A 26,322-nucleotide genomic window follows, 5' to 3' on the forward strand; every position below is an offset into this window, starting at 1 on the left:
GGCTCCACAAACGCATCCTGTATATTGAACGCCTAAAGCCTTTTGCTGGCATTCACCCAATGCCTACTGAACGCTTAAAAGAGTTCATATTAAATGAACGCTAATTGAATGTGAATTCATAATATAACGTTGCTGTATTGCTATGAACCAGTAAGAGTGTTTTCTAAGGTAATAAATGCGAGTCGAGTGAACGATTAGCTCAGGTTACCTAGGTTAACGGTACTGTTTAATAGCGGCCGTAATACAGCGGTGAATGACGTCACTCTAACGTTGTCTGTGTGTAAATAAATAGGCGCGTTTCGTACAGAGCGGTACTTGACACCGTTGTTTACATAGACAACGTTCTTACCGCTGTATTACGACCACTATATGACGGCACCGCTATCCTAGAAAACCAGAGATATATTCGTTCGAAATACTGAGGAAAGTCCGGTACATAGCAGAAATTCGGAATAAATGCCGACAGGGAACAATTGAAGCATCATTAAAAGTATTGTGTGACGATTTTCGATCGTAGCTTGACGACGAAGATTGGTTGGCCAGCGGCGGCGGCAGCGGTAAGACGCGCGACAGCGGCTGCGCTGAGGGACTTGGCTGGGAGGGCCCGTGTGGTGCGGCCCAGCGGCTCCAGAGGTGCCTCCCGCCACGCGGTGCGGCGTAGATACCACAACTGTGCTGGAGTGAGGTCCCTTTCGTGTGACCTCTCGTTCCTAGGGAGATAATTATTTGGTTAAGTTTTCTTTGGTTTTGGTTGGTACAGTCGCCATCAGATATTTCGGAGCGGCCAAGATGATCAAAAATATCGGCACGCACTCTATTCTTGGACGATCCGAAATACTGATGGCGGCTGTACTATGTTAGTCAGCGCTGGTCTTAGAGCCTCTGCAAAGTCGCGCGGCCGCTCGCGCAGCATTTTGTTTCCATAGGTTTCAATAGAGCAAAGCCATACCGCTTCACAGAGCGCTCGCTGCTCTATTAGATGACATGAAATCCTAGAAAACTTAAGGTGGCCCCAACCTTCATTCATTGTTAACCTACCTTATGACACAGAATAAGTTATACACAGGTTAATAGTACAAGTATTTATGATAAACAATAAACTTTTTCATTTTCATTTTTTTTTTTATGAAACAACCGGCGTACACCCGTGCGTGACATAGCGGAGGCTTACAGTGGCTGTATAATGAACGGACACCTGCGGAACTTTCACGTACATCGTTATTTTTTTTACCGGTGTGTGCAGGTTTCCTCACGATCCCTTCGCCGTAAAGCTCGAGGTAAATTTCAAAAGTAATTTAATTTCGTGATATATAAACCTCCTTACTAGTGCTGACCTAAATTATTGTCGATGCCTTTTTATGTCTACTGTCAAGTTGTCATATGTATCTTTCTCAATATCGTATGTCGGATTCAAGCTAATTAAAACCAAATATCTATTGGTTTGTCTTTTACTATGCTACAATTTAATTAGCTTAAAATATGCCCGACTCAGATACGAAACTCTGCCCCAATATGGCAAGGTACTTACGACCCGAGAAGTTTGATGTGGATCCCACCGCGACTGAAGCGGACCTAAAGTGGACCCATTGGAAATACACCTTTAACAATTTCATACTCGAAGAGATCCCTGACGGTACCGATTCTTTGAAGCTTAAACTTTTAATGAATCATTTGTCAGCACACATCTTTCCACACGTTCGTGATTCTTCCACCTATGACGATGCCCTGAAAGTACTCGATAAAATGTACCTCAAGCCAAAAAACATAATACTGGCTCGCCACTTACTGGCTACGCGTAAGCAGAAGTCTGACGAATCTATTTCCGATTACGGGAGATCACTTAAACTCCTGGCCCATGATTGTAACTTCGAAGCTGTCACTGCTACAACGCATGAAGATGAAGCTATAAGAGGTGCTTTTATTTCGGGAATAATGTCACTAAGAATCCGGGAAAGATTGCTTCAAGAACGTTCTCTCACTTTAGATCAAGCTCTCGATCAAGCTCTCACCTTAGAGACAGCAGAAAGAGACTCCCGGGCAATGACCAGCGGGGCAAACGATGTAAACCTAAACGCCCTGCCAGGAGCATCGCTATCAAAACGCACAACTAGAAACTCCCAAAATCTCCGAAGAGCTTCGGAAGAGCCAACTAAATGGCGTTGTTTCTATTGCGGGGGAAATACGTCACACCGAAGACTAAAATGTCCGGCTTTCAACGCCCAGTGCCAGCTTTGCTCTAGAAAAGGTCATTTTGCTAATGTATGCAGATCTATAAATGCTACCAATAACGCCGTTGCCGCTGAAGAATCTGCTGTGGACTCTGATGATTCTGAAGTGGCTGCTAATGCCATCTCAGCTGCCTCTCCATCGTCCCTATCAAAAGCCACTATACCCGTAACTCTGAACAACTATCACGCCGACGCTTTAATCGATACGGGTAGTTCGGTAAGCTTTATAGATGAGAAAATAGCGCGACTAATGCAGCTGAAACAGAAGCCTCACAAGCAGACTATCACGCTAGCATCTCAAAATAACGTATCTTTCGTAAGAAGTGTTTGTTTTGCAACTGTCACCATGAACAAATACTCGCACAAACATCGACCACTTCTCGTCGTCAGCAATCTTTGTGCCGATGTTATCATAGGCCATGACATACTTAAAGAACACTCTAGTCTCCAATTCAACTTTGGCGGACCCAAAGAACCTCTAATCTGCAATGTGATGCAAGCTTCGGTGCCTCCCGCCTCCATATTCACTAACCTATCTCCAAACATTAAACCAATCGCCGTGAAATCCAGACATTATAGCGAGCAAGACGAAAAATTCATCACCAAAGAAATCTCAAAACTGTTGGAAGATGGTGTGATAGAACCAAGCGTCTCTCCCTGGCGTGCGCAGGTCTTGGTAGCAGGAGGAGGGGCACATCGGAAAAGACTCGTAATCGACTACTCCTTGACTATAAACAAGTTTACAGAATTGGACGCATACCCCTTACCTCATATCGAAACAATCGTGTCTAAAGTTGCAAAATATAATGTTTTCAGTCAGATAGACTTGAAGAGCGCGTACCATCAGGTGCCAATTAAAAATAGCGAGAAACCGTACACGGCATTTGAAGCTGCGGGAAAACTCTATCAATTCACGAGAATCCCCTTTGGGGTTACTAACGGAGTTGCAGCATTCCAGCGTACGCTCGAATTCATTATAGAAAAAGAAAAATTAAAAGGGACATTTACTTACCTCGACGATGTCACTGTATGCGGAAAGGATAAAAGCGATCATGATCAGAATCTACTTAATTTTCAAGCTGCTGCAAAAAAGTATAACCTAACATTAAATGATCAAAAATGTAAATTTTGTCAGGATACCGTAAGTTTGCTGGGCTATACTATTAAGAATAACACGATCGAGCCGGACAAAGAACGACTCCAACCGCTCCTTCAGCTACCAGTACCAACCAACACTGCTGAACTGAAACGAGCTCTAGGGCTGTTTGCCCACTATGCGAAATGGGTGAAGGACTTTTCGAGTAAACTACAGCCTTTGACAAATGTAAGCAGCTTCCCGTTAACTGAAAGTGCTGTTGCCCAGTTTGAGCAATTAAAATCAGACATTAGTAAAGCTTCACTGGTAGCGATTGACGGAGATGAAATGCTGACCGTAGAAACTGACGCGTCAGAGTATGCGATAGCTGCTACACTTTCTCAAAAAGGTCGACCTGTCGCATTTTTCTCCAGGACACTATCGAATGCTGAACGTAAACACCCATCGGTCGAGAAAGAAGCATATGCCATTGTGGAAAGCCTAAGAAAATGGCGCCATTTTCTGATGGGGAAACATTTTATGTTATTAACTGACCAACAATCTGTGTGTTATATGTTCAACCAAAACCACTCAAGCAAAATTAAAAATGAAAAAATACAACGCTGGCGTCTCGAGCTCTCCTGTTTTAAATATGATATCATCTATCGACCCGGCTCCCAAAATACTGCTGCAGATGCGCTATCTAGAGTTTGCGCACTAATGAATGATAACAAATTGTATGAGTTACATGCTCTACTATGTCACCCTGGTATAACGAGGATGTACCATTGGGTACGCTCAAAGAACCTACCTTACTCCATAGATGATATAAAGACTATGACGACCTCTTGTAGAGTGTGTGCTGAAATAAAACCCCGCTTCTTGGCGACAAAAGGACAGCTAATAAAAGCACTGGCCCCCTTTGAAAGGCTGAATATGGATTTTAAAGGACCCCTTCCTTCAAATTCGGGAAATAAGTATTTACTCACCATAATTGACGAGTACAGCCGATTCCCATGGGCTTATCCTTGTAAAGACATGACGTCTGCGACAATCATCAAATGTTTACGAGACCTTTTTAGTACATTTGGGCAACCGCTGTACGTCCATAGCGACAGAGGGAGCTCATTTATGTCTGAGGAACTGAAAACTTTTTTAAGAGCTAACGGAATTGCCTCTTCTCGAACTACTCCTTACAATCCACGGGGTAATGGCCAAGTAGAACGTTTAAATGGAACTTTATGGCGTGCAGTACAACTCAGTTTACGTTCCAACAACATGGCAGTAGAATACTGGGAACGAGTTTTGAAAAACGCCCTCCACTCTATCCGTTCGCTCATCTGCACGTCCATCAATGCTACTCCTCACGAGAGACTGTTTAATTACCCGCGGAGGTCGCCTAATGGAGAATCTATGCCTACATGGCTAGTGCCAGGACCAGTTCTCGTAAAGAACAATGTTCGCTCGAAAAACGATCCCTTAGTGGAGGAAGCTGAACTCTTGGACTATAACCCACACTATTCGATAATTCGAAGGTCGAATGGCACGGAGAGCACAGTGTCCAATAGACATTTAGCCCCACTTCCGAATGATTCTCGCTCTTCGATCGACCTTCAAGAAGAATCATTTGAAGATGCTTCCGATTCTTTGGTAAATCCGGATAGCCCTGTTTCAGATCAACCTCAACACCTAAGTCTTCCGACTAATGCAAATGAATCAAGACAAGAAACATCTGCCCTTGAAAGACCCAAGAGGAATCGACGGCTACCTTCTCGCCTACATGACTTTCTGGTAGGAGATGAAAACATAGACGGGGAGAATGATATATAAACCTCCTTACTAGTGCTGACCTAAATTATTGTCGATGCCTTTTTATGTCTACTGTCAAGTTGTCATATGTATCTTTCTCAATATCGTATGTCGGATTCAAGCTAATTAAAACCAAATATCTATTGGTTTGTCTTTTACTATGCTACATTCGCACATAAATTTCGAAAACTCAGAGATGTGATCCTGGGCTCGAACCACGACCACCTGCTTGAGAGGCGATAGGTCAAACTACTAGGCCACCGCGGCTCTTAATAAGTAGGAAATAGTCATGATTTTTTTATAGTAATGGCTTTCTAATAGGTTTCATATGTATTTCTCAGTGTCAGTCAAGACAATTCGGTTTCCTAACATAAGAAAGTATTCACTTTCTGTGTATTTAGTATGAGAAATTGTTTAGTATCTTTGTTAGGCTAACAACTTTACCTAGACAAAACAAAATCAAGGTAAGTACTTGGTAAGTACTGTATTGTACTGTTGGTCACCTCATCAAGACGTCATCATGTTTCACCTACTTTTCCACTAAGTACTTACTTACCTAAAAAAGTCTCTTTCTTTATCCTTATCCTCCAGTGAATTTGCCTTGCGGGGTGGCGTAGTAGCTCTAAACCTATAATATTTCGGCATAATTAATCAAAAATTTGGTAAAAAAAAATTAACCGGACGTATACACTTGTGCATGCCAAAATGATATTCCATCTCACGTGTGATTGCCAAAGTTACCAAAAATACGTTTATTGTTTTTATTGTCAAGGAAATGTCTAAAAAGGTTATGTTCTTCGAGAAACAGTAGCAAGCACCCGTAGAAATTGTAGAATTTTTTAAACGAGAATGGTAAGATACTCTGTGGCTTTTTTAGGCAATAAGAAGGCAAGTCAAAAAGTATTAGTACCTATGGTAAGTATATATTAAAAAAAGTGCTTTCTTCTTTTATTTTTACCTCCAAAGATTATGACGTAAATGTCACATCATTGTCATGAATACATGATTCGTGATAATATTATAGAAATAGTTAGATAAGTAGTGCTTAGTGATAATTTAGGTTTTAACTCTCAAATTGCTTATCTAAGCATGATGAATACCAATACCTTTCGTATCATGATGCTAATGTTCATTGCTGCTTTGGTGATGAACGTCATGAACTACTTCTTCTGCAGCCTGCATTCTTCACGCCGTCCGGCCCCAGCCAGGGTCATTGAGAACAAGTTTATCCAATATGAGTACGCCAGGTTATCATAAAACAAGTATTTGATGCATAGGTATTAGAATAGTCTAGCTTCAGACATCATAGACTCATACTTTTTTCATTTAAAACTGGCGAGTAATTGACCCCTCCACCTATCCCACCCGATGGCTTACCATCACTTACACAGTGTAGCGACTCCTAGCACCATCTTGTGAGCAAATATAGAAACTCCAAATCCTACATCGCACCATCGAAGTTTCTCAACTCGGCCGCACAACTCTGCCTGGCGAGAGATCTCTATTGTAGCCTCTCGCCCCCCCCAAGTGGCATGAAATTTCAGTCAGACCCCTGAGCTCATGCTGTTTTTTTTTCGGAGAGTGGCCGCTCAACAATAAACCTCATACTACGAGTAGCATCTGCTTATCCTGGAATTGACTCACAACATGCCATTGGAATAGCCTATTCACTTTAGAACACCTAGCCCTAAATTATAGCTATAAAAGTAGAATGTAGCCGATAGTAACGGTTTTCGATGATTCATTCAGAGCCGGCGTAGAGGAGCAAACAGAAAGTAAATTGCTGGACAAATTGATGGGAACTGGTGGACCCATAATCGTAATATCCTCGGTCTCCGAATATGACACCACCACGGACTCTCTAACCACCACATCGACATTTGGGACGACGGTGAGATTGGAATCATCCTGTGCGTATATGAATATGAACTCTTTAACAACTAAGTAGTGCCCTTTAATGGCGGTACAAACACGCCTGAGGCACAGAATAACTAACAGTACTACCGTACCTGAGGGTAGCTTTTACTCTGCAACTGATCCTACATAATATACAGCAAGGAGAACCACATACAAGTACCTACATATAGGTACGTAGGTGCCTACGCTAGATTTAGTCGCGAAGATAAAGCTCACCACGTTTCCTCTCTTATTCGTATGTCAGGCCTGCAGACCACAAATTAATTACTTAAAAAATATTTAGGTATTTCATATTTTCAAGTGTACGAGTTATGTTCAGTCGGAAACTGTATCACGCACCAAAAGGAAACCTATTAATTATTTGGCAGATGTATGGATTTATCACATTTGCTGCGAAAAGATTCCTACCTACAGAATACATATTCATATTTATGTTCTTCACCTCTTACATTTTTCAGCCCAGATCGCCAACGACGTTAAGACTGGGTAATGCAGCTACTTCGAAGAATCCATTCTTTACAACATAATTTATGGGTTTCAAACACAATTTCTACAACCAAGCTTTCTGAAGAGTTTCCTGAAATATTAAATGTGTCTATTAGTAGGTACGTTATTGTTTCACGCTACCAACATTATTAGAATTGCGTTATTTTATTTTATGACGTGATAAAATTGAGTAGATACCACTTAGGTATCTAGGTAGGTACCTAGTCTACCTACTAACTAGGTAGTAAGGGACTGTTTTATAATTATTATCTTGAAAAAGCCATTTGGTACCAACGATTTTGTCGTAAACGAACAAGAGAAAGTGAAAAATTTAAATAGCTATCGTACCTATATTAAATTTCAAACATTACTCTTACAGTATTAACACTGGTTTATTTTTCATACATCCCAAATGATAAGCTATACCTAGGTACAGTCAACGTCATAAATAAGTGATCATTTCTGTACCTTATGTCGCTTTCAGACGTTATACAATTTCGTATGGCTTTTCAAACATGAAGTGACATAAGGTGACAAGGTACAAAAGTGATCACTTACTTACGAACGTTGACTGTCCCTAAATTTATTAAAAATATTTTTGACCATTGAAATGATTGTTTATGTTACTAAAGTAGGTACTTACTTAATAAAGCTCTGTAAAATTGTTTTTTTTTTGCTTTTTATTTCAATACCCAATCTCTGCACTTCAGATGACTTTGAAAATTATCAAAATATACCTATCATTGAGCGTTCTTTCAAATGCATAAGTACTATCTAAACTTTGGGGGGAGCTGTGGGTTGGTTCCTGTTTGCATAACTACGTCCAAATTATATTTTCTTTTTATTAAACTTTACAATTTCATTATAAAGTCGGGAGGGAGAAAAATTAAAGTTGGAATAAGCCATAGGTACTACGTATCTAACTAGATCCTCGTTTGACCAATATTTTTTATGGTAGGTACACCTAGAGCACTAAGAGGTAACGATCTCCTAAATGTGTGTGTAGTTAGGTATACACCCAAGGTACAAGGTGCGTTATTAAGCTAAGAGCTAGAATAAGATCTTATAGTTTTGTTTTTTTTTTGCCTAATAAATAAATAAATGCCCACCTACTCGTAAAGTGGCCCAGGCCCCAGAGTTGGTTGAGATGTCGTTGAGACGATAAAAACAAACTACTTAATCGGTATGTCGGTCTGAAATGCTGATTACTCTCACGGAGTGATTGTGCTACGAATAATTGTAAAATTCGCATCTGGAATTGCCTTTTACTATGTTATATGAGTAAGAGTACCTACAGAGTAAGTTACCTACCTTATTAGTCTTATTTGTCTAGTAGGTACTTAGTAGTAGTTGGATCTAGGCGACAACAAAATAAATGATACTAAACATTTATAATTATATAGTATAGTAAGTAAACAACCACTGTTGCTATTTTAATTTTCTCTCATTCGAAGTGAAAAGCAGTGTAAAACAAAAAACACGAGCATTAATAAATAAATAAATAAATTATCATAGGTCCAAACTAAGCAATTAAGCAAAGCTTGTACTATGGATAATGGACAACGGATAAAGATAGGTATTATGCTCTCGTTTTACAATCTACTATTAATTCAGACATGTTGTGTAACTTGCACCGGTAAAAATAGACTTCTTGTGCCTTCGGGAAAATAACTATATGTTATGTACATAATTTTTGGAGATTTAAATATAGCTTGAACAGTTCGGAATATGACGTTTCATAGTTTTGACATTTCGTTTGACAGATCTAATTTGACAGTTTGTTGATAAGGGACAAGGGTAGCCCCAGGAATTTAACAAAAAATCCTTTTATTATCTTTAATATTTATATTTACCAAATAATGTCCAGAATTTGGTAATACACAACCACTATGGCGTTCTTAGAGGTACAAGTAATAACTTCGGAAGGAATGGCTTGTGATTTGTACAGTTTTGTAGTTCGTAAAGCCAAGTTTTTGTTGGAAAGATCATGACCATTCTGAGTAATAATTACGCCTGCTGGCTCTAATTAATAAGAATGTAAAATAATCAGTATTCACGCAGTTAAATAATGGAATCGGATACGGTATCAAACTGGCCGATTGTGACTAACTAACTAGGTATTCATTATAATGTTTTTGTGCGTTTTCAGTGGCGTCGTTTTACATTTTTTGATATACATAAGAACGTTGACGGTGGGAAGGTAGCAGAATGTTTACAAGTGAGTAACAAAGAATAATTTGATTTAGCAAATCTTTAAATGCTCTTATATTATAGCCAAATTAGTCAACATTATGTGTTTTTTTTATATTAAAAACAGTTTGATTTAAATAACAAATATACTTAATTAAAATATTTATAATGACGATCGCAAGATGTAAAAATGTGTAGGAACATTTCTAGTAAGTAATTATCTTTGTGTGACTTTCTATAATTTCACTTTTCTGTGGCCCGGTGGAAGACCAGTGCTGGTTTTCAACCAGCAATATGCTGAGGCAGGTCCTTTTTATAACGGCAATTACTTATGTGTTTTTCTAACCTGTGTAATGTGTCACTGCTGTTATAAATAAATTATTTTCTTTCTGAGACAGACCCATATCTAATACTCCTTAAAATAAAATAAAAAGCAACTGGATCATTCAATTATTAAACAAATCCACTACTGTATTGAATTTAAATATGTTCTCAGGATACTACCATAACAGCCACAACAAGCGGCAACTCCCATGTGGTGCTTTGCGACAATACGGGCTGGGCGCACCTGGTCTCCCGCTCATGGGAGATCACTCCATTCAAGGCCTATGAGCTATCAATATCACTAGCTCAGCAACTCCCACATGACCCGCTTCTTGTTACTATTGGTGTGAGTATTTTATCTGTGATCTGTATGATGGTGGTGATCTGAACTGAGTTAACTAAACTAAGTTAACTGAAGTTAGTGTTGATGAATAAAACATCAAGCATATTATAATCCTTATGGCCTTTCCACACGGTTTTTTGAACGCCCCTTCAACACGCGTTGACAGCACATTTTTCTTTCCATGGAGCAGCCATACCACTCGCGTGCATATCGCGTTTGTATTGATAACAACTTTCGTCCTTTTTGGTTTACAGCCACATACTAAATGCCATGCAAGATTGTCAATGTGTCAATGGGACAGAGTAAAAAAAGGATCCTAAAGACTACAAACTACTCTACTTTGTCTACTTTGACTGTACAAAGGCCTTTAGGTTCCCAACCTTAGTTGTGCCTACTGCCACATTTGTTTTTTTTCTAAAGTTCCACACTTTCTTTTACTTACTAAGTAACACCTACTAATTATCACTAAGCATCCTCCTTTGTCATCTACGAAGGGGCTTTATCAAATACCATGATGGTATCAAATACAACTATATTGGTCATCTGATTTTATGAATTAAATTCGGGTTTTGTTCCGTTCTGCGTACCTTAATTTTAGAGCAGCTCGATATTTCGGCACAGTTGCATGTGCCATGATCACGAGACCGATGACCACGATAGTCTAAAATATTGTATTGGCCATCTGATTTCAAAACTCATTAGTAATTTGGGTATTCTTAGATTTTGTTGAGCAAATGTTCTGTCTGCTAATATAAACAAATAATTAATTATGTTATCTCAGCAACCCCAAACCAGGGATATTTTGCCCGCGCCCAACATTTTATTATAAAAACAGGAACTCTTATTTACATGTTCATTTCTCAGGATGATGAGGCAGGCACAAACCCGTTAATAAAGGTGTGGGACTGGGGCCGCAAGGACCGGCACGGGAACCCGATATGTGTGCGCATGTCGCGCGCCGTGCCCTCGCATATGCGGCCCACGCCCGCCACGGCCCTCGCTGTCCATGAAAACAAGGTAAACCCATAGCCATAGCGTATCTGGGTGAATCACCCAAAATAGGCGCACTAAGCCCAGGTGAATCACGAAAAATAGGCGCACTAAGCCCAGGTAAATCACTCAAAATAGGCGCACTAAGCCAAGTGAATCATGCAAAAATAGGCGCCCTAAGTCCAGGCGAATCACGCAAAATAGGCGCCCAAGTCCAGGCGAATCACGCAAAATAGGCGCACTAAGTCCAGGTGAATCACGCAAAATAGGCGCACTAAATCATCGAGTTACAGAAAACAGCCGGCTACTACCTATCTGAGTGAATATTCGAGCGTTTTGACCGGTCTGTTGAACGTCATTTACCATCCCATCTCATCCCATGTTTATTAGCACAACGGATGGAGAAGACAGCATCGGTATTGTCTTTAGTTTCATAAAAAATGTAGACTTACCGGTTTACACGGACGAAGCCGCGGTTCAACGCTAATAGTAATATTCTGTTACAATGGCCTTCCGCAAACCAACGCCCCTTCTATAACTACGACCACTGATAAACTGACTACGACTATAAATTGTATTGGTCTACAGAATCTCCTCGCGGTGGGTTTCCAAGACGGCTCAGTGTCGCTGTACCGCGGCGACATCGCGCGACAACGCTCCGGCAAGATGAAGACCCTGCTGGATTCCGGGACCAGCCCCATCACTGGACTCGCTTTCAAGTTAGTATAGTCGAACAAACTGAGTCATGTACCAGCGTGGAACCTTTGTGCTACTATATGTCATGTTGACATACCATGCTTTTGTCAAGGAAATCATAGTGAAATTGGTTGATAAAAGGTACAGTCAAGGGCATAAATATATGTATGTTACCAAGATGTCAAAAATATCTATACACCTTTATGCCACTAACCATAAGGTTGGGGCGTATATTATACACCATGGCTGTATAAATATGCCCTCGACTGTACATGAATCAGTTTGTTCGACTCTACACTAAACCAGCAGTTCTCAAACTTTTAGCTCTTCGGGGCTCACTTTCATTCAAGCTAGTACAAACTAGCAGTTCTCAAAACTTTTAGTTTATCGGGATAGTTTCCAAATCTAGCTAGTGTCAAGCCGAGAGAAAAAAATTGGCGACGCAGCAGATATTACACGGACTATTTGGAAATACGTTTGATCCAGTAATATCTCAAGATCTCTTTGAGATAAACACATGAAAATTGGTGTATGTATGTAATAAATTCCCTTAGATTAAAAATAATTCCAAATTTCGTAAAATAAAAGTCAAACTTTTATAGAGATATTAATAGTGCTACCGTAAAAATCCACCGAAATGTTTCGAGAACAGATATCTATCTAGTATAGCTAAAGTAAGAAAACTTTTTTTCCATGTCAAAATCTTTATGTTATTACATAAGATTGAATTTTACATTTGTATAAATACAACCAGTATTGTTGCTCGGGACTCAGCTGTTTTCCTGGTTTTCCTGAAAATTTAAATGAGAAAGAAAAAGTAAACATGTTTTGTTTCGAGTTTCGAACGACATTGGCGGTCGATTTGGCGGTGGCCCTGCTGCGCCCTCAGACGGTGAGCAATAGGTTTGAGTTATGGTGTGCATTGTTTTAGCGGCGCAGATAAACTGTTTGTGGTGTCCGCGCATGCGTCTGGTGTACTGGCTGAGCTCGGAGCGCGGCGTGACGCTGGACCGGCAGGGCGCCGCCGCCGGCTGCAGCGTGCTGGCCGCGAGACACCGCCCTCACCGTCGCCACTGACGACGTGAGTACCTCCCGCCACCAGACAGTGGACCTGTCATAGTGACTTCTCACTTATCCACTTCCGATATCCATAGGTACAGGGCTCGAACTTTGAGTGCGGATGACGTCAAAATTACGTCATTTTGCATACAGGATGATATTTCAGGTGGTAAATACAAATTATCTTTATTTGTAATGGCTTTATCGAATTCGTCAATTTTATCATGGGACAAAATTTATGCGATTTCAGGATGGGCAGTTTTCCTTGTTAATGTCTTTCGAATTGTCATTTTCCATTTCGACACCTCCTACGTATACTGGTACAAGTGCATAATCATAAATTTACAGGAGAGCTTTAAAGGTTCCAAAACTTGTAACTTTCTCATTTGATGATATAACTTTTCAAAATTTTGCATTGGTTCCAAAGAAAATATTTGCTTTCTACCTGTATTCATGGAATTTTGAAATTTCTTATAGTTTTTGAGAAAATTGCAGATACACTACTATACGCGTATTTTACATCTTGTAGTTGTGCGGTATACTGAGCTAATTACCACTTGCTCCAGTATACGGCGTAATGCGTAGATTACTGATCTAACGATATTTTTATATTGTATATGAATTTTTAGATGAAATACTTATATGGCTTGCAATGAACAATAAAACAGATGCTCTTTTTACCTTCATCTATTCATCATATCACTTGCATCAATATTCGCTAACATTAGCATGCCACTTGTACCAAATACCGCTAGTAATGTTTTAAACGTGCTATACAAAATACAGAAATATTCCTTTATAAAAAACCTCACTTGAAATATAAATGATTTATTAAGAAAAGTAATTGTATTAAGTGCTTTAAATTAATGGAAGCACATTCAATGGATTCGTATTCCTGTTCAAATGTGTACTCGTATTTATGTGAAAGGTTCCTCATGTGATACATATTCGCATCGCACCCATTTGTACATAACGGTTTAGCTTTTTGTGCCTCTTCAGGGTTCCGTACCCAAAGGGTATAAACGGAAACCCTACTTCTATACTACTTTGCTGTCCGTCCGTCTGTCACCAGGCTGTATCTCATGAACCATGATAGTTAGACAGTTGAAATTTTCACAGATATGTATAACTGTAGTCGATATAATATATATATATATATATATATATATATATAACAAAAATAGAACAGAATAAATATTTAAGGGGCCCCCATACAACAAATGTATTTTTTTGCCATTTTTTTGCTAATCCTAATGAAGTTGTATAGATGGTATGGAACCCTTCGTGCGCGAGTCTGATTAGCACTTTGCTTAAGCCAAGCTTTGACATGAAATATTGAGTCAAAATATCTTTATTCAATTTAGATTGTAACAAGCACTTATGAATGTCAAAAAAATCTACCACCGGTTCGAAAAACCTCTGTTGAGAAGAGTGCAAAACCTAGGTATATTTTGTAAACAGATTTACAATCATATTTTAGTGATATCTATACATCACAAGTATTAGCACAACTACATATTTAAAACAGTTCTCAATTCGCTATTTGGAGTAAGCACTCGCCAATGCGGATCGGAATTATTTCCAAATTTCCCTATCCATGATATAATCATTAATTTTAATAATACGCCTTATATATTAATGTCTTCTTGACAATAGATTTAATTTTGTGTCTGTTTCTGAGTCTTGGGAAACTTCTATAACTTCATACGGTTTACCCGTTTTCGCCATATACATAGCCAGGTACCATTTCTTAGGTGTGTATAAAAAAATGTGTATAGGGGGTTATTAAAAACCTGTACTATACTTTAAACCACATTAGGGCTACTAATTACTAATATAATCCAAGTAGAAAAATACTGTGATTCGAAAAAAAAGTTTTGCAGAAGTGAGTCGCAAGAAGACTTTCTAATTTCGATGTTTTCCCACTTATATCGTATTAGTAATCAGTAGCCCTAATATGGGTTACAGTATAGTACAGGATTTTTTTTTATCAACCTGTAGGTATATTGAAATTTACTGTTCTCATTTTAATTAAAGCATGCATGCCTTCGCCTTCTTTTTTTGGGATGCTCAACTACCAGAATGCAATGTAATACTGCAATGTTATATTTATAGCACGCGTACATGTAGGTATAGCCGAGGAAACTGAATCACGTACTGGTACTGGGGTGGAACCGTTGTACTACCAATGTTATGTTGACATCCCATACATTTGCCAAAGAAATCATAGCGAAATAGATCACGAAAAGGTTTCACATTGGATTTAGTTTTCCATGACTATCTATGAGAAATACGGCAATTGTGGTCTTGCCCTCCGCAATTGTCAGACCAAAACATGTTTTTTTTATATATACTATCAAATTATGTATTCGTAGAACAGTTTAAACGGTCCGCACGCAGCGACGGCTAGCGCGTACACTGAGGAACCTGCCAGTTACACTGGACTTCCCCGGCCCCGCGACAATATCGGTGCCGCGTACAGTGGTGCATGTCGGTTGCCTCAGTATACGTTGTACCGATTAGCAAAACGGTGTTAGATGCATTCATATACGTCACTTTATTTCCAAAACTAATAGGAATATCCGTGGAAATTTTTTGTGTAGGTAAATAAGGAAATATTAATCACAAATTGCAAAAAACTAAAAATCAGAAATTTGTCACTTGTACCAGTATACGTAGGAGGTGTCGATTTGTACTCAATGATAGTAAATCGACTTGAAGTACAGCTTTTCCGCATTAGCGATCCCTTCAAATAGCGAACCTACTGTGTTAAAAATAAAGTTGTGTTAAATACTTGTGATTTATAAGTATCATTTAATAATATTGTAAATCTGTTTAAAAAAATATACCTCATTGAGTTTCTTGCCGGATTCTTCTCAACAGAGGTTTTAGCCTAAATTGAATAAATATATTTTGACTATGACTTTGACTTTGCTTAATATATCTCATATTTTTAGGCGATATTCTGCTACACGACCGAAGGCCGCGGCCCCTGCTACGCGATAGAAGGCGAAAAAGTCCGTCTCGACTGGTTCCGAAGCTACCTCGTCATCACAACCAACGAGACTCCGAAAAATAGCGCTTCAACCAGCACCACGCCTGCACCCAAATCTCACCACATAACTATATTAGACATACAAAACAAATTCATAGTGTTCTCGAAAACCTTCGAAGAAATAGACGCAGTGCTAACAGAATGGGGCTCGTTTTATATCCTAACTAAAAAGAAGGAAATGATTTATTTGGACGAGAAAGATCTCCATTCGAAGCTCTGGTTGCTGTTTAAGAAGAATTTGTATGATGTGGCCATCAGGATAGCGAGCATGCAGCATTACGACGCCGAAGGGTTGACGGAGATTTATAAGCAGTATGGAGATCATTTGTATAGCAAGGTAATAGACAATTACAAGCGAGATCACGAGTCACTTCCGTATCGTACTTAATGAGCAAAAAATACAAACCTAGCTCTAAGTAGACCATAGAAATAATAATTAGAGAAATAGAGTGAAAAACTCGCTCCTTTCTTTTTTAATTTTAGAAAAAAAAAAATAACTATCTTAGTTTATTATTATTGAAAAAAACCAGATACTGTTACTTGTGATTATGATAGATATATGTACAGCATGTATTTTTGACACAACTACAAACTTTAAGGGCAGTTAGTGAAGGCCCTATTTAATAATCACACTTTATTATGTTTTAGTAAATAAATTATTATTTTCCTTATAAAATATAAATTAGCACGAAATATATCACTACGTGATATTGTTTTGTTTTTATTCAAAACGACACACTTGTTGACGTGACAGAACGCTTCTCTCGTATCAAATTAATGTATGCATTACATTGCTGCTCGAAAAAAAAAATAAAAAAAAAATTACGCTCTGGTAGTTAATTCTAAATTAACATTTTGTTTTAATATCGGTTCACAGCACTTAAAGCTGCGTCTGGTTACTGTTTGAGACTATATCAACAATACACGCTGTATACAGATATTGCTGGCACATAGTACTGCACTAATAAATTAATGTACCTTCTTCACAGGGTGATTTAAAAGGGGCCATAGAGCAATACGTGAAAACGATAGGCTGGCTAGAGACCTCCTATGTCATCCGAAAATATCTGGAGTCCCGCCATTTGGAGCCTCTAGTTCTGTACCTAGAGGAACTCCACAAGAAGGGGGGCGCCACCGAAGACCACACGACGTTGTTACTGACCTGCTATGTGAAGATCGATCAGCACGACCAGCAGGGGAAGCTTAAAGAGTTCATCAACTCCAAGGATAAAGTCATCGAGTTTGATGTTGATGTTGCTATAAAGGTATAGTACGCCCGACAAGCCGCTTTATCTAGTTTCACGTTGAAAACCATATTAGCCCAGTGGCACACGGCGGCCACGCCGTGCAAAATACGCGTTCTTGAATCTACATACGCACGACGACGTCTGTACACGCGTCAATGTGTGCGTAAGATACACACGGCTGAGGCTGACTATCGCAAAACCCTAGTACTATAAGTACGACCAATGACATCTAAAGGTACTTATAATATGTAAGTATGGCTTAGATATGTGCAAATAAATGTAATCGTTAATCTTACCTATTTATTTAAACCTACTTAAAATGTGTATTTTAGCATTATTATTTTAATTACAATAGATATACGACTACAAACTTAAACGAATTATTCGGTATGTAGTTATAGGTAGATTCATTGACGATGACGCGTGCCTTGGTTCTTATTACAATGTCATTAATGTCTAATTTTGACAAAATCACGCGTCTTCGTGGTTGGCAGTTAGTTGGTAGGTATATTTCATGTATTAATCGCGATAATTTCAGAAATCATTATTTATTTATAAAAGGAAGTACTAGGTAAGATACCGTTACCATTTCGCAAAATTATTGCTCCTGAACTTAGTGCCGTGCGGCGGACATACATCGCGTTGCGCGCCCGACTGCTTTCCTGCAGTTTTCCTGCAATCTGCGCTTGAGGGGTGGGTAACTCGAACCGGTGCGGGGCGGAGCGTGGCCATTCTGTACGTTAGTACTATTTAATTATATTCTGTGCCAGTGGTTAAAGAACCTCCCTATGAAGCTTGAGGTCCCGGGTTCGATCCCCGGCCGTGGTAGATATTTGTATGAAAAATACGAATGTTTGTTTGGATGTTTAATATGTATTTAAGATTATCCGTTGCCTAGTATCCATGGTAAGACCTTTGTTAGGTTGGGACTAGGTCAATGGTGTCAATTGTCCCATGATATTTAATCATTACTTATTTTAACTGTTGAATAAAGCCTGCCTAAATTGAATAAAGATATTTTGACTTTGACTTTGACTTTGTTCAGGTGGTCCGACAAGTGAGTATAGACGACGCTTTGTCCCTTGCGGCGAACCATAAGCGGCACGACTGGTATCTGAAGCTCATGATTGAAGACAAGAAGGCATACGCCGAAGCGCTGGAGTACTTGGCCGACCTCGAGTTTGAAGACGCCGATGCTCATATGAAGACCTATGGGCTAAAGCTGATACAGCATCTGCCTAAGGAGAGCACTAAATTTCTTATAGGTAAGCGTTTTACGTATTTGAATACAAGGTACTGTGAGACATACTTTATTGGGTACCCACATTCCTGGGTAACAAAAAAAATCCTCCTCCTTGTGTCGTTCTTCAGTAATGAGCAGCGCCCGGAATTTTTGCGGCATTTTCGATCTGGCATAGTGACTTCTCACTTGAACTAAAAGAATTTCCTTGCTCACCCGCGACCTTACGATAGCTAAGCTTATGCAAAATATGCGTGTTCATGCAGTTCATCCGCCTCCACACTGTAAGAACACACACAATCACACAAACCCATCTATCACCACCAGCAAACTACACTGACGCGTTTCGAACTCAACCAAAGCTCATCTTCAGAGTGACACAACCGTACACCATGCTACCAGTTGCTAGACTTCTCACTTATCGACCTCCGATATTCAAGATCGATATATCGATACACAACATGTTAAAAAAGATTAACAGTAGAGGTCAACAATAGACGGTTTTATCGTTAAAGAGTGATCTCTTCCAATTAACTTTTGAGCAGTCGAAATTGTTGTATAGACTTAAATATGGATGATACAATGAAAACAATGAATAGTTAACAATTTGTAATTAATAATTAATTTTATATTTAAAGTCTGTTGTGGTGCTAATAAGTATTCCATTAGTGTCTTTATAGAATATATTACGATTATTATTTTACAATAACAAATCATTTCATTATCGATATCATTTAGGTAGAGTCGATAAGTGAGAAGTCACTATGACAGATCAAAAATGCCGCAAAAGTTCCGGACTCTGGTAATGAGGGTGAAGTCCGCCCTTTTGCATCACTTTCTCTCGCACTAACTTTTTCCATCTGCGTATTTAGTTAGTCATAATATATAATTAGAAACTATTCGATGCGTATTTTCTTTTGTCAATTGAACAAAAAAGGACAATGTTTAAGCCCGGTAAAGTTCAGGAGTTGGGGCGTGACGTCACTTCTTAGTAAAAAGTGTACATAAATGTGATCTCACACGGAACTATAACCAGCTATATGTCCATATTTTTTGGTGATTTAACTGACGGACTTATAATAAGTAATTTAGGAATGTTGCCTACTCACACTAACACTTGTGACTAGCATATCCACACATAAATTTTTTGTAATGAAGATAAGGGTAGTTTTTCGCCGCCGTCGGACGCGCCGAGCAGCCGCGAGAACACAGCGCAGTTACGATCGGCTTTCCATTGGAGCTCACTTTGCGAAAGAACCACGGATTGGGTCGAATATTTTCTATAAAACATTTTTAACTTGTTTTTGTATGATTATAAAAATAAAAGTAAAACAGTTCTGTATTAAACATAATGACATGTAATAATAGTTTTTGTAATAGAATGGCCAATGTCGTTGTTTCTACAAAAGCGGTTCACTAGGCTCTAACTAAAGTTTACACTATAAAATAGAATTATTTATAATTATATCTAACACAGTACAATGTAAAACTACTTTTCATTAAATTAAGTCACGAGGGCGGCAAGTCTTAAGTATACATGGTGGGAAAATTTTGACGCCGCCTCACGGAAAGTGATAGGAAAATTCATTCAAAGCAAACGTTCCTTTATTTTAAGATGATACAAAACTGAATTAAACTATTTTTTTTTACGTTTAGTTAGATAAAAAGAAAGTTTACATGGAATAATCTGCCTTTCAATTTATTTACCATATTTCTTAGAGAGATTTGATTCTTATGATTAACCCTATCGATTTATGCCATTTTTTAAATTATTATTTATGGCATAAGTAATGACTGTTTTTTTTGTTTTTTAATCGTTTGCATCCCCGGGTGTGGCAAATGTATTTTCAAATATCTTTGAATACAGTTTTGTTTCTTATTAAAAATAATAAAATGTTTCCTTTCAGTTAATTTTCCTAACTACACATTCTTTGCAAGTGGCGTTAAAAATATCCACCCTGTATAAAGCATTTTTTTTTTTAAATTAACAGCTACACAGTAACAAACAATAAAAAGAAAGGGCGTCGCCAAGACAGGGAGAGGCAGCTGACCTCCCACATATTCCGACTGCTTTCCACTGTACAGTCGCCATCAGATATTTCAGAGCGGTCAAGGTGGTCAAAAATATCGGTATGCACTCTATTATTAAGGTATTAGAGTTCATATATCGATATTTTTGACCACGTTGGCCGCTCCGAAATATCTGATGCCAAATGTACTTACAATGAGGGCTATCGCGTATGAATTCGCCGCTAGAGGCGCTAGTGTTGCGTGAGGTCTCCGAAATGTCAAATTCATAGTTTTTGGGTGAGCTACGCGGGTTAATTTATAATTAGAATAATTTTGTGAATATTTTGCATTACTTGAATTAATTATGGCAATTATGCGATAAGGGCAATGAATGTCTATGTTTTGAGACAGTTTTGTCTTTCGAAAACTTTTGTCCTCCCTTTTTTCCGAACAAAACAGGACTACGCAAGACTGTCGTTGCTCTATATTTTTATGGTACCTACGGTTTTAAGATGTATTAAATATAATTTAATCTAAACATTGTTTTCACGCCCGTAATAACAGACTTTGAAAGCCACACTTAAAAACCTCACGCAACAGTGGCGCCATCTAGTAAGACAAAAAACGATAGCCCCATCAACCATCGCTTGACGACGCCCTTGACAAAAGGTTACTTACAATAATTGACACACAGAAGCGAGATTGGTTACGGAGCGGAAACGAAACATTTTGTATTATTCCAACTTGTTTGAACCCGTTCACACTGAATTTGTGCCGCAGCGCTTCTCTGCTCCGCCAGTGCATCTGTGTACATGTCATCCCACCGCTATACACTTCAATCTTTAAACGAATCGCAATAGCTAAGCATGGTGTCGAGGGTACAAGCGTGGACGCAGCAATCCTCCGTAATAGTTTCGTAACGTTTACCACGCGCTTTTAAACCCAACGCCCGTTTCGTTGCCATCCAATAAGGGTGTTCGTAACCTTTCAGTATAGTACTGTACACGCCGATCGAGGATCTCTTGGGGTTTTGCAAACTGCATACAGCGGCTATAGTGTCAGCCAATCGCCTCCCGCAATAGTGCCGCGGCTCGTCCTTTGTTACCGATTGTCCATGACAGATGGCGCTAACAATGATTAGTAGCAAAAACGACTGCATCGTACCGATTTGAATTGTTGTGTTGGTAATGAGGCTGAATAGCGATTGCTCTGATGTTTTATAGGGGTGGGCTCATGAATATTCATAGTCTTTGGGTTGGGTTCGCTCACGTAGAATACGTAGGAATTATTAAATATTCTGTATGTGCGAATATATGTATGAGTTACCAGCCTTTGCTCGCGGGTTCGCACGAGCAATCAATTAGATCTAGTACTTGAATGAAATTCGAGATTTTACTGAATTCCAATGGGAAAAAGAAATTACCACGAGGTAATTCATTAACGAGCCACGAGGTCTTCATTAACGATGCATAAACACCCGCGCCGAATTTCATGTCTAATCCTACGTCTGACTATCTACATACAAATTTTATCCAAATTCATCCAGCCGTTTGGCGTGAAGAACTAACAAACACACAAACACAAAGTTTCGTTTTTATAATATTAGTGGGGTAACAAATACAATGAAGTAAAAATAAGTTTCTGTTAAAAAAAACATTTTTAAATCAAGCTTTTTTTGCTAAACTGTACTTGTTGTTGTCTGTACAGTACGATTACTTGGAGTTAACACTTGACAGATGGGCGTGCCTTCAGTCAATTTTCAACTTTGACGTCATACAAATAAAATAGTTTTTACATAATCTGTAAACGTGGGTAGCGGTATACTAAAAATGGCTTTATTTGTATGACGTCAAAGTTGAAAATTGACTGAAGGCACGCCCATCTGTCAAGTGTTAACTCGAATTAATCAAACTGTACTTGCATTATCATTTAAACTGCATATCCGTACCAAGTTTCAAGTCTGTACTATTAACCATTGAAGAGTTCCCTACTGCGGAGACGATCCTGTCACGACCACCATGATGTCACTAGCAGATTATTGTATTGTCCCCAAATTTACATAAGTATGTCAAAGTTCAAGTCAATTGAACCGCTGGAAGTGGGTCAAATTTAGCTTCCAAGATTTCCTTATTAGGTTTTTCCAACTATTTCTACTGGCTTATATTCAAACCTCCTTAGTTCTAAAAACAAATAGGTACAGTCGATGTCAAAGATATCTATACACTTTAGTACCTTGTCACTGTATGCCATCTGACAATTTTATACAAAAGTTCAAACACGAAGTGACAGCGACAAGGTAAAGATATATTTGTCCTCGACAGTACAACCAGACGGAGAGCGCCGTTTTCATCTATATAATATTAGTTAAGTTTAGAGGTGACGTCCTTCCCAGTCATATGTGATTTGCTCAATGAGTGGAAATTTCAATGCGTAGGGGTTTAGAATTATTAATAGGTAAAGGTGTATTTTGAATGAATTACCTCCCGGTAAATTCCCCGTTGACGTCAGAATTAATTTATCTAAAAATGAACTATTCTCGTATATTAATTTATTCCGGGATCTCTAAAACGTCGCTATCGATCCAATTTGGTTTGCGGGGACACAAAACACAGATAGTTCAGAAATCAATCTCCATACAAGTGCGCTCGAGCAACGCACACATAGACATTGCTCACGGACACGTTATCTCGGACCGGTTGGGACCAGTGCGAGCGCGAGTGCCATCCGCTTGAAACACGTTTTTGTGCAATAATGGAGCAACAAAAAAAAGTTATTATAACTGTTCAGTGGACGGTTGTTTAAATTAAATAATCGTGAATTTCGCCAGTATCGAAATCGTCGAAAGATATTTTCTGTGACAAATTTATGGTATAACAATGACATTAAAATTAAAATATTTTAGTTATTAATTTATATTTCCATTCTTCCCGTTTTATTCTCAACAATAAATCAAACAACGAGTGCCACTACCACGATAGTTTTTTGGTGCATAAGCCATATATAGTTGACAACCATAGAGCGACTGCCGAGCGTAGGTATGAAAAGCGAAGTACATACAGAAAATTGACTTCTGAACTATCTGTGTTTTGTGGTGGGGATTTGTGGAGCCAACAATAGATCTAGCTTGATCTTATCGTATTTTTGGGAAAACGCGTGTATTAGAGTTTTAAATGGATACAAGTTATGCGATAGACAGAGAAGCATAAAGTAGGATTGATTTTTACGCATAATCTTCCTTTTAAAATCCTCAAAATTTCAAATCTTGATGTGGGATTCAATCAGGACTCGCACCTCTGAGTTTTTGAAAATTAATGATCGAAATTACATTTCAAATTTACCACGAGCTTTACGGCGAAGAAATACATCGTGAGGAAACCTGCTCAGACCTACGAAGCAAATCAATGGTGTGTATGAAGTTTCCAAATCCGCACTGGGCTCGGGTGGGTACGATGGCCCAAGCCAAGAAGAAGATCTGAGAAGAGTTTTGTGCCCAGCAGTATATACGTATATTCATCATCATCATCATCATCAGCCGGAAGACGTCCACTGCTGAACAAAGGCTTCCCCTTAGAACGCCACAATGAACGACAACTCGCCACTTGCATCTACCGGATATAATAATAAAGTTTAATTTACACACATTCGGTACAGAGTACACGCATAATTCTAAAATAAAAATGAAGTCAAATAAAAATTATGAATTAAAAACTAATTACTACAACAAATAGGGAGTATTACTGCAATGTTCTGCCGTCAGAATGCAGCACTAGCACAAACAGTAAACAGATTTTTTAATGTCTTAACACACAATGTCCATAGGATGCCATAATATGATATTATTTCAATAACATTTTAGAAAAAATAGCTCTGTCACTACATCCATGTAAATTCATGTTATTTTGTTACTAATGAATATTAAAGTTTTCATGATCCGTCACGGCCACAAACTTTAAAGAGAACTGACGTTGTCATGACGGTTTGTGCTAATGTCGCCCCCTGCGCAGAGTTTCGCGGAATATTCCCTATTACAACATGGAAGGGGATTTTTAGGTTATTTTTTTTAATATATATATTTATTAAGTTACTAGCTTTTGCCCGCGACTTCGTCCGCGTGGAATAGTAACTTTGGAAAGTATTTAATTTATTTAGGGTACCTATTTGCCAATAATAGCACATAGAAACTTCTACGGTTTACTGAAAATAACCTATTTTAATACATTGCTTTATATCTAAACTATTTTTTTGTTCTTCCATTCTTTTGGTAAAACATAAGTATTTCTACCCTGCCAACACCAAAAGGACTAATTCTTCATAGTGAGCTCTTGACATCTTACGTCCTGTATTGTAAGTTAGGAGGGTAGGATTATAATTAAGACGGCATTCTTACTAAGCATTGCTACACATATTTCTATACTTATAGTAAATTTGTTTGGAATTCCTTACGAACTTTCATCCGCATATTTTCAAGTAGGTATGAAAATGACGAAATTTGAAAAGAGCCGAACAAATGTTTTTTAGGGTTCCGTACCTCAAAAGGAAAAAATGGAACTCTTATAGGATGACTTTGCTGTCCGTCCGTCCGTCTGTCTGTCAAGACCCTTTATCCCGTAAACATAGTTATAGGGTACTTTCGGCTGTCCTAGAAACTTGAAATTTTGTATAAAGGAAGCTCTTATAGCAAATTTTATTCCCTTTATAGCAATAAGTAAGAAAAATCTGAAAATCATAATTTTTCATGTCAGACTGTCTATGTTAATAAGCTTGTAAAATGACCCATATTGCGTACATTTTGCTTATGAGCTTGGCTCTGCTAACACTTGATATTCATAAATACCTATGCACGGAACCCTTGACGCGCGAGTTCGAGTCGATTTTAACCGGTTTTAAGAAGAAGAAGAATTTAAAAAAACGCTCGAACAATTATTTATCTCTTATCACGTGCCCAAATACCAAGTTTCATAAAGAAACATCGATTTATCTTCGATAATGACGACCTTCCATATGAGCTTTCATCCCCTATTTTCATCCCCTCACAGGTCGAATTTTCAAAAAAGCTAAAACACATACCGACTTATTTCTTATTAAGTGCCTAAATGCCAAGTTTCATGGTTTTATTTCCAACAGCGACGAACTTCCACCATATAAACTTTCACCCCCTATTTCAACCCCTTAAAGCCTTTTTTTCGCGATAAAAGATAGCCTATGTTCTTTCCCATGGTCTATTCTATCTTTGTACCAAATTTCATCCAAATCGGTTCAGCGGTTTTTGCGCGTGAAGCGTAACAGACAGACAGACAGACAGACAGACAGACAGAGTTACTTTCGCATTTATAATTTAGTATGGAGTATGGATTTAAATGTGTATTTGCGATTACAGCATTGTTGGTTGCCGTGATCCTTAGCTTCCGTTCTGGTTTTGGTGGTATGATGATGATGATGATGGTCTTTCCACAGCATTATGCACGGACTACAAGCCCCGGAGCAAACCGCTGGTCGACGAGGCGTCCCTTTCCGGCGGCTACCGGGAACCGGACCGGGCAGATCCCGACGATTACATACACATGTTCCTCAGCAACTCTGAGCAACTTATAGAGTTCCTTGAACATATGACCGCGGCCGACGTGCAGTTGTTCGAAGCTCGTGTTATAACGCG

The 26,322-nt window shown here is 38.7% G+C and overlaps 3 protein-coding genes and 1 long non-coding RNA gene across 6 annotated transcripts in view; 3 read left to right on the top strand and 1 right to left on the bottom strand.

Moving 5' to 3' along the window:
• Positions 1 to 595: 595 nt before the first annotated feature.
• On the bottom strand, positions 596 to 6,306 carry LOC141441378 (uncharacterized). The gene is made up of 3 exons (XR_012452792.1): positions 6,219 to 6,306; positions 5,669 to 5,740; positions 596 to 710 (listed from the first exon to the last, which is right to left on the bottom strand). It is a non-coding gene; the product is annotated as an uncharacterized lncRNA (long non-coding RNA).
• Positions 6,092 to 8,182, top strand: LOC141441375 (uncharacterized). Of its 3 annotated transcripts, none has more exons than XM_074106104.1 (3): positions 6,092 to 6,359; positions 6,862 to 7,022; positions 7,488 to 8,182. In XM_074106104.1, the coding sequence occupies exons 1-3, from the start codon at positions 6,202 to 6,204 to the stop codon at positions 7,517 to 7,519; spliced, it is 351 nt and encodes a 116-aa protein (XP_073962205.1). In that variant the 5' UTR covers positions 6,092 to 6,201; the 3' UTR covers positions 7,520 to 8,182. The 3 variants fall into 3 exon arrangements, with proteins under 3 accessions (XP_073962205.1, XP_073962203.1, XP_073962204.1); XM_074106102.1 differs by having other exon boundaries at positions 6,862 to 7,003; XM_074106103.1 differs by having other exon boundaries at positions 6,092 to 6,350; positions 6,862 to 7,003.
• A 1,115-nt stretch (positions 8,183 to 9,297) lies between these two features.
• On the top strand, positions 9,298 to 13,061 carry LOC141441196 (vacuolar protein sorting-associated protein 11 homolog). Its single transcript, XM_074105871.1, has 7 exons — positions 9,298 to 9,419; positions 9,665 to 9,733; positions 10,202 to 10,375; positions 11,237 to 11,389; positions 11,951 to 12,081; positions 12,990 to 13,019; positions 13,052 to 13,061. The coding sequence occupies exons 1-7, from the start codon at positions 9,405 to 9,407 to the stop codon at positions 13,059 to 13,061; spliced, it is 582 nt and encodes a 193-aa protein (XP_073961972.1). The 5' UTR covers positions 9,298 to 9,404.
• A 7-nt stretch (positions 13,062 to 13,068) lies between these two features.
• Positions 13,069 to 26,322, top strand: part of LOC141441197 (vacuolar protein sorting-associated protein 11 homolog) — a 13,771-nt gene continuing 517 nt past the window's right edge. The window contains exons 1-5 of the mRNA XM_074105872.1: positions 13,069 to 13,139; positions 16,075 to 16,509; positions 17,162 to 17,437; positions 18,465 to 18,684; positions 26,124 to 26,298. Of these exons, the coding sequence (XP_073961973.1) occupies positions 16,351 to 16,509; positions 17,162 to 17,437; positions 18,465 to 18,684; positions 26,124 to 26,298 (830 nt within the window). The 5' untranslated portion in view covers positions 13,069 to 13,139; positions 16,075 to 16,350. The remainder of the gene's footprint in view (positions 13,140 to 16,074; positions 16,510 to 17,161; positions 17,438 to 18,464; positions 18,685 to 26,123; positions 26,299 to 26,322) is intronic.

Source organism: Choristoneura fumiferana, chromosome 23, assembly GCF_025370935.1.
Source record: "Choristoneura fumiferana chromosome 23, NRCan_CFum_1, whole genome shotgun sequence".
Taxonomy (NCBI): domain Eukaryota; kingdom Metazoa; phylum Arthropoda; class Insecta; order Lepidoptera; family Tortricidae; genus Choristoneura; species Choristoneura fumiferana.

Coding starts and splice junctions, on each gene's coding strand:
- LOC141441375 (XM_074106102.1), top strand. CDS start 6,202: ATGATGAATACCAATACCTTTCGTATCATGATGCTAATGTTCATTGCT. Junction 6,360..6,861: donor ATCCAATATGAGTACGCCAG/GTTATCATAAAA, acceptor TGATTCATTCAG/AGCCGGCGTAGAGGAGCAAA. Junction 7,004..7,487: donor CATCGACATTTGGGACGACG/GTGAGATTGGAA, acceptor TACATTTTTCAG/CCCAGATCGCCAACGACGTT.
- LOC141441196 (XM_074105871.1), top strand. Junction 10,376..11,236: donor CGCTTCTTGTTACTATTGGT/GTGAGTATTTTA, acceptor TTCATTTCTCAG/GATGATGAGGCAGGCACAAA. Junction 12,082..12,989: donor ATCACTGGACTCGCTTTCAA/GTTAGTATAGTC, acceptor GCATTGTTTTAG/CGGCGCAGATAAACTGTTTG.